Genomic DNA, 12,021 nt, shown 5'->3' on the forward strand with positions numbered 1-12,021 from the left:
ACTTTGACGGCGTGGTTGTTGAAACCCTAATTCTCAGGGCCAGGGGTTTTTCACAGGAGGTTATTGGTACCCTAATTAGGGCCAGAAAGGTGTCCTGCTCAACCATATATCAGAGAGTCTGGAAAGCATACATTCTTTGGTGCGAGCCCCAGTGTCTCCACACATCTAGGTTTAGCCTTCCTCGTCGGCTGGCTCTCCTACAAGCCGGCTTCGATAATGGGCTCCGTCTGGGGTCCCTTAAGGTTAAGGTCTGAGCGCTCAATTTATTTTCAATGCAAACTAGCGGCATTCAGGGATGTTCAGACTTTCTTGCAGGGGGTTCTTCATGTGCAGCCCCCCTTTGCTCACCCAGCGGAGCCTTGGGATCTCAATTTGGTGCTCAATGCGCTTACCCATACTCCAATTGAACCTCTGGAGTCGGTTGATTTACATGATCTCACTTGGAAGACGTTGTTCCTTTTGGCTATTTCGTCAGCTCGTAGAGTTTCGGAATTGGCAGCACTCTGCTGTAACTCTCCCTTCTTAATTTTCCACAAGGATAGAGCGGTCCTTCCCACCAAGCCCTCCTTTGTTCCGAAGGAGTTGTCCAGGTTCCACTTAAATCAGGAGATTGTGGTTCCGACTTTCCGCCCTTCGTCCTCTTCTTCTAATGACAAGTTTCGGTTGCTGGACATGGTTCGTGCTCTTCGATGTTATGTTGACCGCACGGCCTCTGTCCGTAAGACAGAAGACCTTTGTGTTCTTTATGATGCGCAGAAGCGGGGTTGGGACGGCTTCCAAGCAGTCTCTTGCCTACTAGATGAGGTCCACTATTACACTGGCTTAAGTTCGGGCGTCTCTACCCGTCCCAGTATCATTAAAGGCTCACTCTACCAGAGCTATTGGCGCATCTTGGCCAGCTCATCATGGGGCTTCGGCGGAGCAGCTATGCAGAGCAGGAACATGGTAATCTGTCCACACCTTTTTAAAATTCTACAGGTTGCAGGGTTTTGCATCTCGTGATGCGAGCTTTGGTTGCAAAGTGTTGCGTGCAGCCATTCCAGAGCATTCCCTCCCTTAGAGGCAGCTTTGGTATGTCCCCAGTGTCTTGCAGTGTCCCTAATGGTAGGAAAGAAAAGATGATTTTTATGCACTGTAAAATCGATTTCTCTTACTCCATTGGGGGACACTGCACACCCTTCCCTTGCTCTGTAAATAGTTCTGTTCAGGGTTATAATTCTATGGTTATAAAAAAAAATATTTTGCCCTATAGGGCTCCTCTTCCTCATACACTTGGTTAGTCAAAACTGAGGCTGCAAGGAGAGGAGGGGCACAGTAAAGGAGGAAAAACAAGTATAAGTGCCTAAACTCCTAGTTCCACCTACTATACGCCAATGTCTCGCAGCATCCCCCAATGGAGTAAGAGAAATCAATTTTACGGTGTGTAATAATCTTATTTTGTACCTGGCCAGGCAGAGATTACAGCTAAAATATTTTGCAAATAAAGACAGTAAGGAAATCTATTGCAATCACAAAACAAAATGTAAGAATTCCCCTAAATAAATAAAAAACAAAAAAGGTGCAACTCTCTAAGCTTGACTTACGAACTTCGTTTCACATTGTACAATTTGAAAAAGTAACTTATAAACACAAAACAAACTACCAATAATGATCAAGGTGTGTGTGACTAACATTAACAAACCAACCAGAGGCACACTCAGTATACAGAAATTTCATAACCACCTGTGGAACTGCTCATGAAATCTGTCTCTGTGTCCTTGTAATGTATCAGCAGGCAGACCTACAATACAAAAGAGAAGAAGTCATTTTTAATTACCACCTATTATGCACCTTTCCATGTCACTCAATGCCCAGAGGCAGCACAGAAGCGATTTGACAGTTGTGTCTACTGCCTTCATTAACATAGATTCTTTTCATTAAACGCCAATGTATTTTTTCCTCTTGTAATCAATTTATTTTATTCTCCAGTCAAACCATACCAGCACAGACTGGTTTAATAAACAGATATCAGACATTCAATAGGGAGACTCTATATTATTCATTGGTGACATACATGGGATGTAAAAAAATCGATTTAATCTTGAATATGATTTCAGTCCATGACATCAAGTGGTATCAACAGGACACAATACAATTCACTGGTAATTGTCCAGTGTGAAGGGACAATGGGTGACCTGTTCCATTTCATATAACATGTTTCCTGAACCCAAGGGTTGACAAAATAATGTAGACTAGAGTCCAAAGGGATCTTTTAAAGGAGCCAGGGAAAATGTGCATCTAATGACAACAGGAATTACTCCCAAAATGTAGGCACCAGCAGTTATTGTAAGGCACATTGCCTACATTTCTCCTAAGATTTGTCTAGCTCTGTTTAACCTAAAACTCAGACAATACCTTAGCAAGCTAGGGCAATATTGTGAGTAACATGAGAACAGAATGCAGATTGTGGCCGATAGTGAATAGACTTACATGAATGCAGTTTAAACATCAATTTGACGGTGTAGTGATAAAGATGACTGCAGTCCTGAATCACCTGAATGAGAGGGGCCAGCTTACACTGTCCTGCTGACATCTGAGATACGGCAATGGCACTGTTGAGCTGTCTGGAAACTAATAATCACATCCTCCATTACTTCATATAACGCTAAATCACAATGTCAAATATTGGCAACAACAAAATTCGAATCACCCAATCAAATTCTGGGACATTAAGCCATATATACACACACACACACACACACACACACACAACAGCATGGTGATTTAAAATGCAGACGATTTGGTAATATTTCAGTAAAACATTGCTTAAAGCACAATTACAAAGATTCCTAGCGACATTTCTCTTATGTAGCTTCAAACTAGAACAGATGAAAACTAATCAGTTTCTGAATACCAATAAGGCACGCAGATGTAATCAGTTGACACTGGTTAAAGGAACATTATACAGAAATATTAGACAATATAAAATGAATATTTGTATTTTTCCCCCTCAAATATAGTACAGGAGAATGGGGAGGGAAAAAAAAAAAAAAGCCTCATTTTCCACACTTGCACTTTGTGTTCTTACAGTTTAAGATTCTTGTACATCAGTACGGACTTATTTGTCAGGGTAATTTATTAAATTGCATGAGCCCAGGTTAAGGGCTTTCAATTTTAGAGAAACAAACAAACCCACACAACACACACCAGTTACTCACTTGTTTGTGTGCATGTTTTAGCCATTTGTAGGCATTGTGCTACAAATAACAAAGTATTTTGAAACACTATTTCCAAGAAAAAGCAAATCCTGTGACTAATTATACAATCTACAATGGATATAACAGTATTTATATTGCAAATGTACAATAAAAAATGTAATTTAATAAATGTAATAACTAAAAAATTTAAAAAAATAATAAAAAAAAAAGAAACCTACTGGCATGCCCATTAAGTATCAGTATGGGAAAGTGATCTTCGGCAGGTTACAATCACTACAGTAAATCCTGGAAAATCTGTTCAGACTCCGCAAACTCCCTGAATATATTTTCAAAATGTAATTATACTCTGACAAAGTCTTTTCCAAAAGCAAGATAACATGGCAAGGATGCGATCAATACATTCACTAACACCAGCAGTCTTACACTCAGTTTGCAGATACTTTACTTACCAGTCTCAGCAAGTTTCAGTTCACAGTCCATATAATCAAACATTTCCACTGTTAGCTGAAATCTAAGATGACAGAAATTGGCAAATTATAGCACATACTCCCCACTGAGAATCTCACTGGAGCCACACAAGCTGCAATCCAACTGCATACTATTTATAGTAAGGGGACATCAAACATTTTGTAAAATCACTTTCAAAACAGCTAGGATTTGTACGTGTCGCCCAATTAAGAGAACCACAGTATAATTTACAAAAACATAAAAGTGCACACAACAACAAGGTTGATAAAAGTGTTGTATAAGGAGGGTACTAGTAACGTACGTGGTGTTTACATCTGTGCCGGCTGCTTTTTCAAGAATGTCGTCTGTTACTTCCAGGTTTGGTGGAAATTCAGGGTGCTTACATATTAAAAAAAACATGGTATTAATGAGCAGTTTAGATTACAAAACGCATAGCAACATCACTAATACCATTTATTCATACCTTTATGTGGAAGCTTATCTTATTGAGCAACAGTTTTGTGTAAATAGTCACAAGCTGTCCATATCGATCATGCATATGACCCTAGTGGAAACAGGATAAAATAAAGCAGGTTATAGAACCAATATTGCACAAGTTATTATGAAGTGCCATTATTAAACATCAATTAATTAAATGTTCCCAAAAGAAAAACTACATTTTTTGATTGTACATTTATGTGAAAGTCCAAATACTTTGATTTAGCAAGAGGTTTGATGAACTGCCAGCACTACTGCCTGATCCAGAGGAAGACTTCCTCACCACGTAACAAACATAAAATACACTGGCCTACAGCAAACTTAACTTCTCCTCACAAATGGCTGACACTTACCCACAAGTCTCCAATCTCTCGAATGTTGTTGCGGTATCGTTTACAATCTGACAGAACCTACATGCGAGATGTTAGAAAAGACATTTGGTCAAGAAAACATTTAGAGAAACACAGTTTGATGCACAACAAAGGGGCCCAATCCCATATACATGGAACCAAGGCAGGTAAATAAAGTAAATGACTGCACCATGATCATTGATAATGAATGTTAGCAGGACTTTTGAGCATGGGAACAAAGCTTTGTGAACTTTTAGTATTCATGGTTTCAGAAATGTACACTACATGGTCAAAACGAATTAGCGTGTTTGGCCATTTCATCCACTTTCATTTCTAACAGGTGCATAACATCAAGCAGGTAGCCATGCACTCTCCATAGTCACACATTAGCAGTACAATGGACCATACTGGAGCTCAGTATACACTTTCAGTGTGACAATGTCACAGGATGCCACATTTCCAGTAAAATAAATCAAATTCTAAACTAATATTAAACAACCTATGAAAATATATAAATTATTTTATCAACAGCAGGCTTTTTCCCTCTATTCAGTAAATGGATTGCCAAAATCAAATATGTAGGGGCATATTCAATTCTTTGAAGTCCCTGCGGCGTTAAAACTATTACCGTTATTACGGTAATAGTAAGCTGGATTTCAGCTCGCAGCTCCCTAAGCCGCGAGCTGAAATCCAGCAAGAAAACTACCGTAATAACGGTATTTACGCGCACTATTACCGTAATGACGGTAATAGTGCGCGCGCCGCAAGATTTTTGACGTTTCCGCCAACAATTGAATATGCTCCGTAAAGTGTTAAGTACATGGAAATTGTCCTCATCTTGATTATTGGATGTAACACAAGAACTGCTTACATTTTGATGTCCATCTCGAAGAACTTTATGGAGGACGTGGCAGAACTTCCAGCTAAGGATAGAGCTGCTAGGCAGTGGCAGACCAATAGCATAAGACCAGAATGTAAATGCGCCTTTCTCGTGGTGAGTGCCCAATATAATTCCTATGACTTGTTAAGAAAAACAACCAAATACAAATCACTGAAGACCAAATATAAATACAGACATGATGTAGACAATTTTTATTTCACATTCCAACAGAAGGCAGAGTATAAGTACATCAGCGTGTTTATAACACTGAAACACATATAAACCTCACCATTTAATACTATTCCAACATAGTTAAACAAAAGGGAAAAAAAAAAGAAAAAAGAAAAAAATTAAAAAAAGGAAGATGTTCTTCCCATTACAGCTACATAGTATGAGAGGAGAGATCGTTTGGATGATCCTCCGATCTTGGTGGAGAGCATAAGCAAACAAAGCAATAGAAAAGGGAAAATATGTCCGGGTGGTATTATTAATCGGAGAGCAACAGCAATATTTAATATTAAGACATGTTTCACAATCAAATTGACTGTTGACCCATTAAACCAGATGCTGAAAAACAAAATTTTCCAACACCTGGAACTAGTGTTTGATTATTAAGGCAATAACCTATGTAGATCACGTCTGGATAGTTAATGATTATTATTGTTAGCGTTTCATCCCATTGCAGTATTATTCATTAATACATGATCTATTATCCACAAACTTATGACATATAGCTGTATTATTTACCATTACACTGTTATCTGTTTAGATGCTTATTACTCCAATAAAAAGTTGAAAAAAAAATAGGATACTGCTGATTGACCAAATATTTATTACATTTTAGGAAATGTTTAGTGCGCAAAGGACATTGTTCATCAGTTAGCAAGCTGTGATATCTTTCTTCATCAGATCACATTGTAATTCAGGTGCATCACAGAATGAGTTAATCTTTGGAACTGACATCACTTGAAACATACATGTACGTCAAGTGTTATATGTGCTGATTCACATAGGAAACACCAGACGTTGTCAGCTGATTTGCAGTATTGTGTAAGGATAAAACAGTCTGAAAAGGATACGGCGGGCGTGTTTCTCTTTCACTGGAGCTTCCTGTGCATTGATAGCCTTGCTGATACTGATGGCCTATAGAGAGGTGAAAAACAAACATGTTTAACACTTTACCATCACACTATACAAATACATGTCACAAAGTCATTGGTCAGCACACATGGAAAGAACATAGTAAATCCTATGTAAAACTGAGTCCCATCTCCTTTAAAGCAATAAAGCTGTAACCACATAAATTCAACTTCTTATAAGGCTCTATAATTTATCATACCCCAGTAGATAAGTATCCGCATAATAGTTTCATTCTTTACACATAATGGGAAGGCTTTTATGTAAAAACTTCTATCCTATTGAGCTACATTTCTTAATCATGCTGCAGCTTGGAGAACACAATGGTAGCAAAACTGGAGCCTACTAAACCTGTTACATGAACTAGTTCATAATCACTTGTGAAAGTTACAAGATGCCTTTTCTATTCGACATATGAAATATACATGCTGCATGAGTCTTCGCTCACATGCATGCAGAACCCATGTTAAACTTTATCTCGTTTGTGTTTAGATTGACATGGATGAACTAGTACTCCTAATATTGAACATGTATATTACAAGTAATCCTTTTAACGGTAAAACATACAAGCATCATTTCTATACTGCAATCATTTCTACTGCAATCTCGAGGCAACAGAATTCCTTAGACATAAGATTTTATTGCATATTCTGTACATTCGGATTATAGGTACCAAGAGGTGTGGCCTTTAATGTCACAGCAAGTGTTACAAATATGCTATGGTTTGTTATACTAGCTTCTGCTGTATAATGTGGCTTTTACCATCTGTGATAGTGAGTGAGGGTAGCAGACAACAACACTTCACTTGATAATACAGTTGTCAGGGGAGACCTGAATGTGTTATTTTCATGCCACATGGGTCATTTTTATTTTTTTTTCACTTAAAATACTAAACTTCTCCACTTCATGTTATTACGCGGTTATATTAAATACATTAATTCCGCAAACACAACCTTTCAAGAGGGCAAAAAAGCACCAAACATTGTAGAATTAGGCATGCCTGACCTCATTCATTGTGCCAGGTGTTTGCCCTAGCTGCACAGCATCTAGGACACCCACCAGCCCCAACATGTGCAGGTAGGTCAAACACTGCACTACCTGCACTTTGTGCGAGCCTACTGTCCAGTTCTGAAAAGGTCAGACAGCACTCAGTTCTCTGATCAACAAGGAGGGCAATGTGTGACATCTGAAAGATGGTCAAATTAGTTTGTTGGTGCCCTGTATCAACACCCCTGTTGCCCCACTTAGAATTTGAAACCTTTTTGGATTCAGAGGCAAATTCTAACAGCAGAAGAATGTGACTAGCGACAACTATTGCCACACCTAAAGGTTATTTTGGGAGGAGTAATCTGGTTTAGAAATGCAGTTTCTCAACACCTTAATGAATAACCCAATACAAATCCAATAATTAAGTGGTTTGAGCAATATCAGTAATTTACAGCAACTAAAACCAGTAATTATTGTACCACTGATATTTTTCAATCTGGATTAATCATTCAATATACTATATTGATATGGAAAAATAAGTGCAATAATAATATTCAAAAGCAGTGCTCTAAAGTAAAAGCCATCAGGAAACAAAAGGCTCTTTAGTTTAAAAAAGAAAAAACAAACAATAAACAAAACCACAACAACCAACAACAAAAAAACAGTGGAGCCTAAACGTGCATATAAAACAGATAGTAAGGTTGAAGAAAAAATAAATAAAAAATGACTAGCACATCACATTCAACTTTTTTTTTTTTTTTTAAAGACATTTTAGTTGCATTGATTCAGAGGCAGGCTGAACAACCCACCAGTGATAGCTGCCAACTAAATAAAATCCTTTAGCTCAGGGGAATGCTGGGGGGCAAGGGGCGACCTTGGGCTAGGTCACCTGCATTTTTTTCCTTTAAATTGTTCCAAATAGACTTCTGAGTAGAGTCTTGCCCACGGGCTAAAATTTGCCATCCGTCCCCTGCTTTAACTCCAAAATGGCAATCTGATATTTTCCCTGAATCAATCACCTCCATAAGGTCTGCTACTAGTTATGACGATACCATTCCCTGTAAGAAAGGCATCCATTCAAATGTTTAAGTTCTATGGGCTGATTCATTAAGGCACTTAGGCAAGACATTTCTTACTCAAGTCTCCTGGTCAAAACCATGTTAAAATGCAAGGGGTGCAAATTAGTATTCTGTTTTGCACATAAGTTAAATGCTGCCTGTTTTTCCATGTAGCACACACATATCAACTTTAAATTTCAGTGCACAAATAACCTTTCAAGTATGTGCGCTACATGAAAAAACAGGCAATATTTAAACTTGGGTGCAAAATAGTTTTTTATTTTGCACATCTTGCATTTTAACATGGTTTTGTCCAGGAGACTTAAGTAAGAAATCCCTTGCCTAAGTTCCTTAATGAATCAAGCCCTATGACTATTCTTCGTTTCCTGTGGCAAGAAATTCCTCAGGTTGTCCATCTTTACTATAGAAGAACCCTTTCCTATACCGGTGGTGAAACACTATTTAATGTGCAAATAAAACCTTCTCATCTGCAAGATGTTACTTAGGTCACATTTTCCTTAAATTAAACAAACCTAGTTTTTCTAACTTCTAAATAGAAGTTAACCCTTCTATTCCCTTTTAAATAGGCTATCCATTTCTGAACCCTTTTGAGTTCTCCAGTGTCCGTACAGTGATGTGGGCTGTTGACTTGATAGTACTATATTTGCATCACATCCTTTTTGTACATCCCAGAATTTTATTCACCTTTGCAGCTGCTGCATAGTACTGTGTGCTTTCATTCAAATGTACTACAGGAAAATGGACACCTGACTTAGGAAGGTACAGTGCACAATGCCAAGGTTTGTGCAAGAAAGAAATACTGAGGCTTCTACACACAGTTTGTTAAGCAACAAGGGATTCCATTATGATAAAGCACAAGAATAGTAGTGTAGATGAACAGAAGGGTGTATTTACAGGGAATCATTTCAATCAGCTAGTGTCGAGACTCAAAGTCCAGCTAAGTGCAACAGAACAGGGGCAGTGTTGTACTGGACAGAATACTATGATTGCTGGTATGTAACCAGCTGGAAGGCAATGAATACTCTAACGTGCCACCACACCATAGCCTGCTGAGCTATAAAATCTTCCTACAAAAAGCATCATTCATGGTATATCTAGTGTTATTCACAACATAGAAATGTTGCATATTTCACAGCTCCTAATTATGGTGACATTGAGACATTGTTTCCAATGTCACCATACCCACTCACATTTGCGACTGGGAGTATTACCGATATTTAAACGCCAAGCGCAGAGGGTTTTTTTTTGTGTGTTCGATACAAGTCAGACACATTGAGGTCAATTAAATGTCTTCAAATGACCTCTCCAAAAGCAAGAACAAGCACTTGTTTTCCACTGCTCATCAAGTATTTGAATTTCAGTAGTTCAAACCTCAGTGGGTACCCTGCCTTACCCTTTGTCAGCTAATGCATTTAATCGTTTGCCGAGATCTAAGCAAATCTTCATATTTCAAGTAGAAATATTTGCAGTTTGTTTCAACATAATCTTTAATATAATGTATCATTAATGTTTTTGTTAAGATTGGTCTGCAATGTCATTGGCTTGAAATACATGCATTTTGTATGCTGTGAAGTCAATCTCTCAGGAGGTTCACCAGATATACAATTACTAGGCATGGAAACAAAGTCTTCTTTACTCCACATGGACTGGATAGAGACACAACAAATATGTTGACAGGTTTCTTTTTTGGTTTTTATTTTTAAAAACCAGAAATTAACTAATGTATACACATGGCAAGCAAGTACACAAAAACCTACTTAAAAAGAGCTTTCAAGATACCACTTGGTATAATTCGGAAGTACAGACTTTTAAAATTCCAGTCTAAATTTTTACCCCCTATTAACACATTGGCCTCTTTACACTGTCCACCAAAATAGAAATTTCTGAAAAAAATATCCTGTCAATCTCTGAAGAGAATGGAGAGATTATGGTTTAGAGATAAGGAGCCCAATTCATTAAGGAAAGCAAAGTGAATGCAATTTACGTATTTTTCTTCTTATAAATGGACTGAAATTGCACGTCCCTCCGTGTTCAAGTACAAGCGAATCTGAAGAAACGTTTCCAGTTGAATATGGGTGTGAATACAATCTGCCTTTTCAGCACTTGAAGTACGCAGACAACAGTGCAGAATACTCACAACGGATAGGTGCAATTTAAACTTCCACCAGAATGCACAGAAAAAAAATACACGCCTGTTAATATAATCAAAATACATTAATGAAAAATAGTGTGAATTATTTTTTTTTTTTACATTAAAATCCATTTATCAGGATGTTATATCTACTGAACATAAAATACATTTATACTGCTGCCCTTTATTGCAAACCAGCATGTATACGTGACTCATCACCATTAATGGACACTTACACCTGCACGGTAGCTAATGCAAGTAAATACAGCTAAAAGTCACGTACCCAAGATATGAATCTGACAACTGTGTGTATGCTTGGCATTGGCTCGGCCTTACTGTACATTGACGGCCCTTCAAACCGTAGGCAGATGGAATTGTCATTCTGTGTTTAAACTTGAATTGCATGCACTAGCGTAAAGTCTGTTTCTAAGCATGTGCAGAGCAATTTTTTTACGCAAAATATGGCACATAATGGGACTTACATTCCTTAATGAGTAAGGGCCAACGTCTTGGGAAAGACAGTTTCTAAATGTTTTCTGTACATTATATTTTCCCATTTCCAGGCATCATTTGACATGGATTCATCTTCATCTCATACACTATATACTGCACTGAATGCTTTTTAGCCATGAAAGCAACATCTCATAAAAAGTTGTGTGTGCATTTTAGATGGTAGCAACAGTGGGGCAATGAACACATTTTACTTGAAATAAAAACACTAAATATAGCAAGTTAGTGAGAAAAATTAGGCAAATGAAAGATTACATTGGAATTGGTTTATGCAGTAACTAGTGGAATGTTCCATGCTATAACTGCAGCTTTGTGTTCAGCTCTACACACAGCAAAGCACACTCTAGCAAAATACATCAAATCTGAGTTCAAACTGTACACAAATAATGCAGACGCCAAGAAATGAATCCGGCATTTAGAAGGAGCGTAGTATAGTTCTCATTTTCAGTTTGACAACTCGTCCAATCAGGAATCGGCTGTCATGTTGGTCTGTGCGTCAGATCCATAGTAGCTGCAATACTATTCCAACCTTTTTGTTGGCAGATTGTTCACTCACATTTATTTCTCAGAAAAGTAAGTATCAGGGAAAGTCTGGAAAACCTTCAAACGTAGGCAATCGTCACCACTACCATCTTGTTTATATATATTTTGTTCTGCAAATAAAAACCTTGTAGTGCAAATCCATGCAGAGTAGCACATACAAATGAGTATTCTGACGTTATAATGACCTCTGTAGATCTGCTGCAGATTTATAAAGGACGCTGGAGGGAAAAAAAAATGAGCAATACACTTTGCATGCAATGCT

General features: G+C 37.9%; 1 protein-coding gene across 1 annotated transcript in view; it reads right to left on the reverse strand.

Moving 5' to 3' along the window:
• Nucleotides 1-12,021, reverse strand: part of HIP1R (huntingtin interacting protein 1 related) — a 79,411-nt gene that overhangs the window by 41,725 nt on the left and 25,665 nt on the right. Inside the window, exons 2-9 of the mRNA XM_075177756.1 lie at nt 6,452-6,515; nt 5,364-5,506; nt 4,496-4,552; nt 4,129-4,209; nt 3,967-4,043; nt 3,647-3,708; nt 2,470-2,610; nt 1,723-1,780 (exon numbers count right to left, since the gene is read on the reverse strand). Coding sequence (XP_075033857.1) covers nt 1,723-1,780; nt 2,470-2,610; nt 3,647-3,708; nt 3,967-4,043; nt 4,129-4,209; nt 4,496-4,552; nt 5,364-5,506; nt 6,452-6,515 — 683 coding nt within the window. The remainder of the gene's footprint in view (nt 1-1,722; nt 1,781-2,469; nt 2,611-3,646; nt 3,709-3,966; nt 4,044-4,128; nt 4,210-4,495; nt 4,553-5,363; nt 5,507-6,451; nt 6,516-12,021) is intronic.

The sequence above is a fragment of the Mixophyes fleayi genome, chromosome 1 (genome assembly GCF_038048845.1).
Source record: "Mixophyes fleayi isolate aMixFle1 chromosome 1, aMixFle1.hap1, whole genome shotgun sequence".
Classification (NCBI taxonomy): domain Eukaryota; kingdom Metazoa; phylum Chordata; class Amphibia; order Anura; family Limnodynastidae; genus Mixophyes; species Mixophyes fleayi.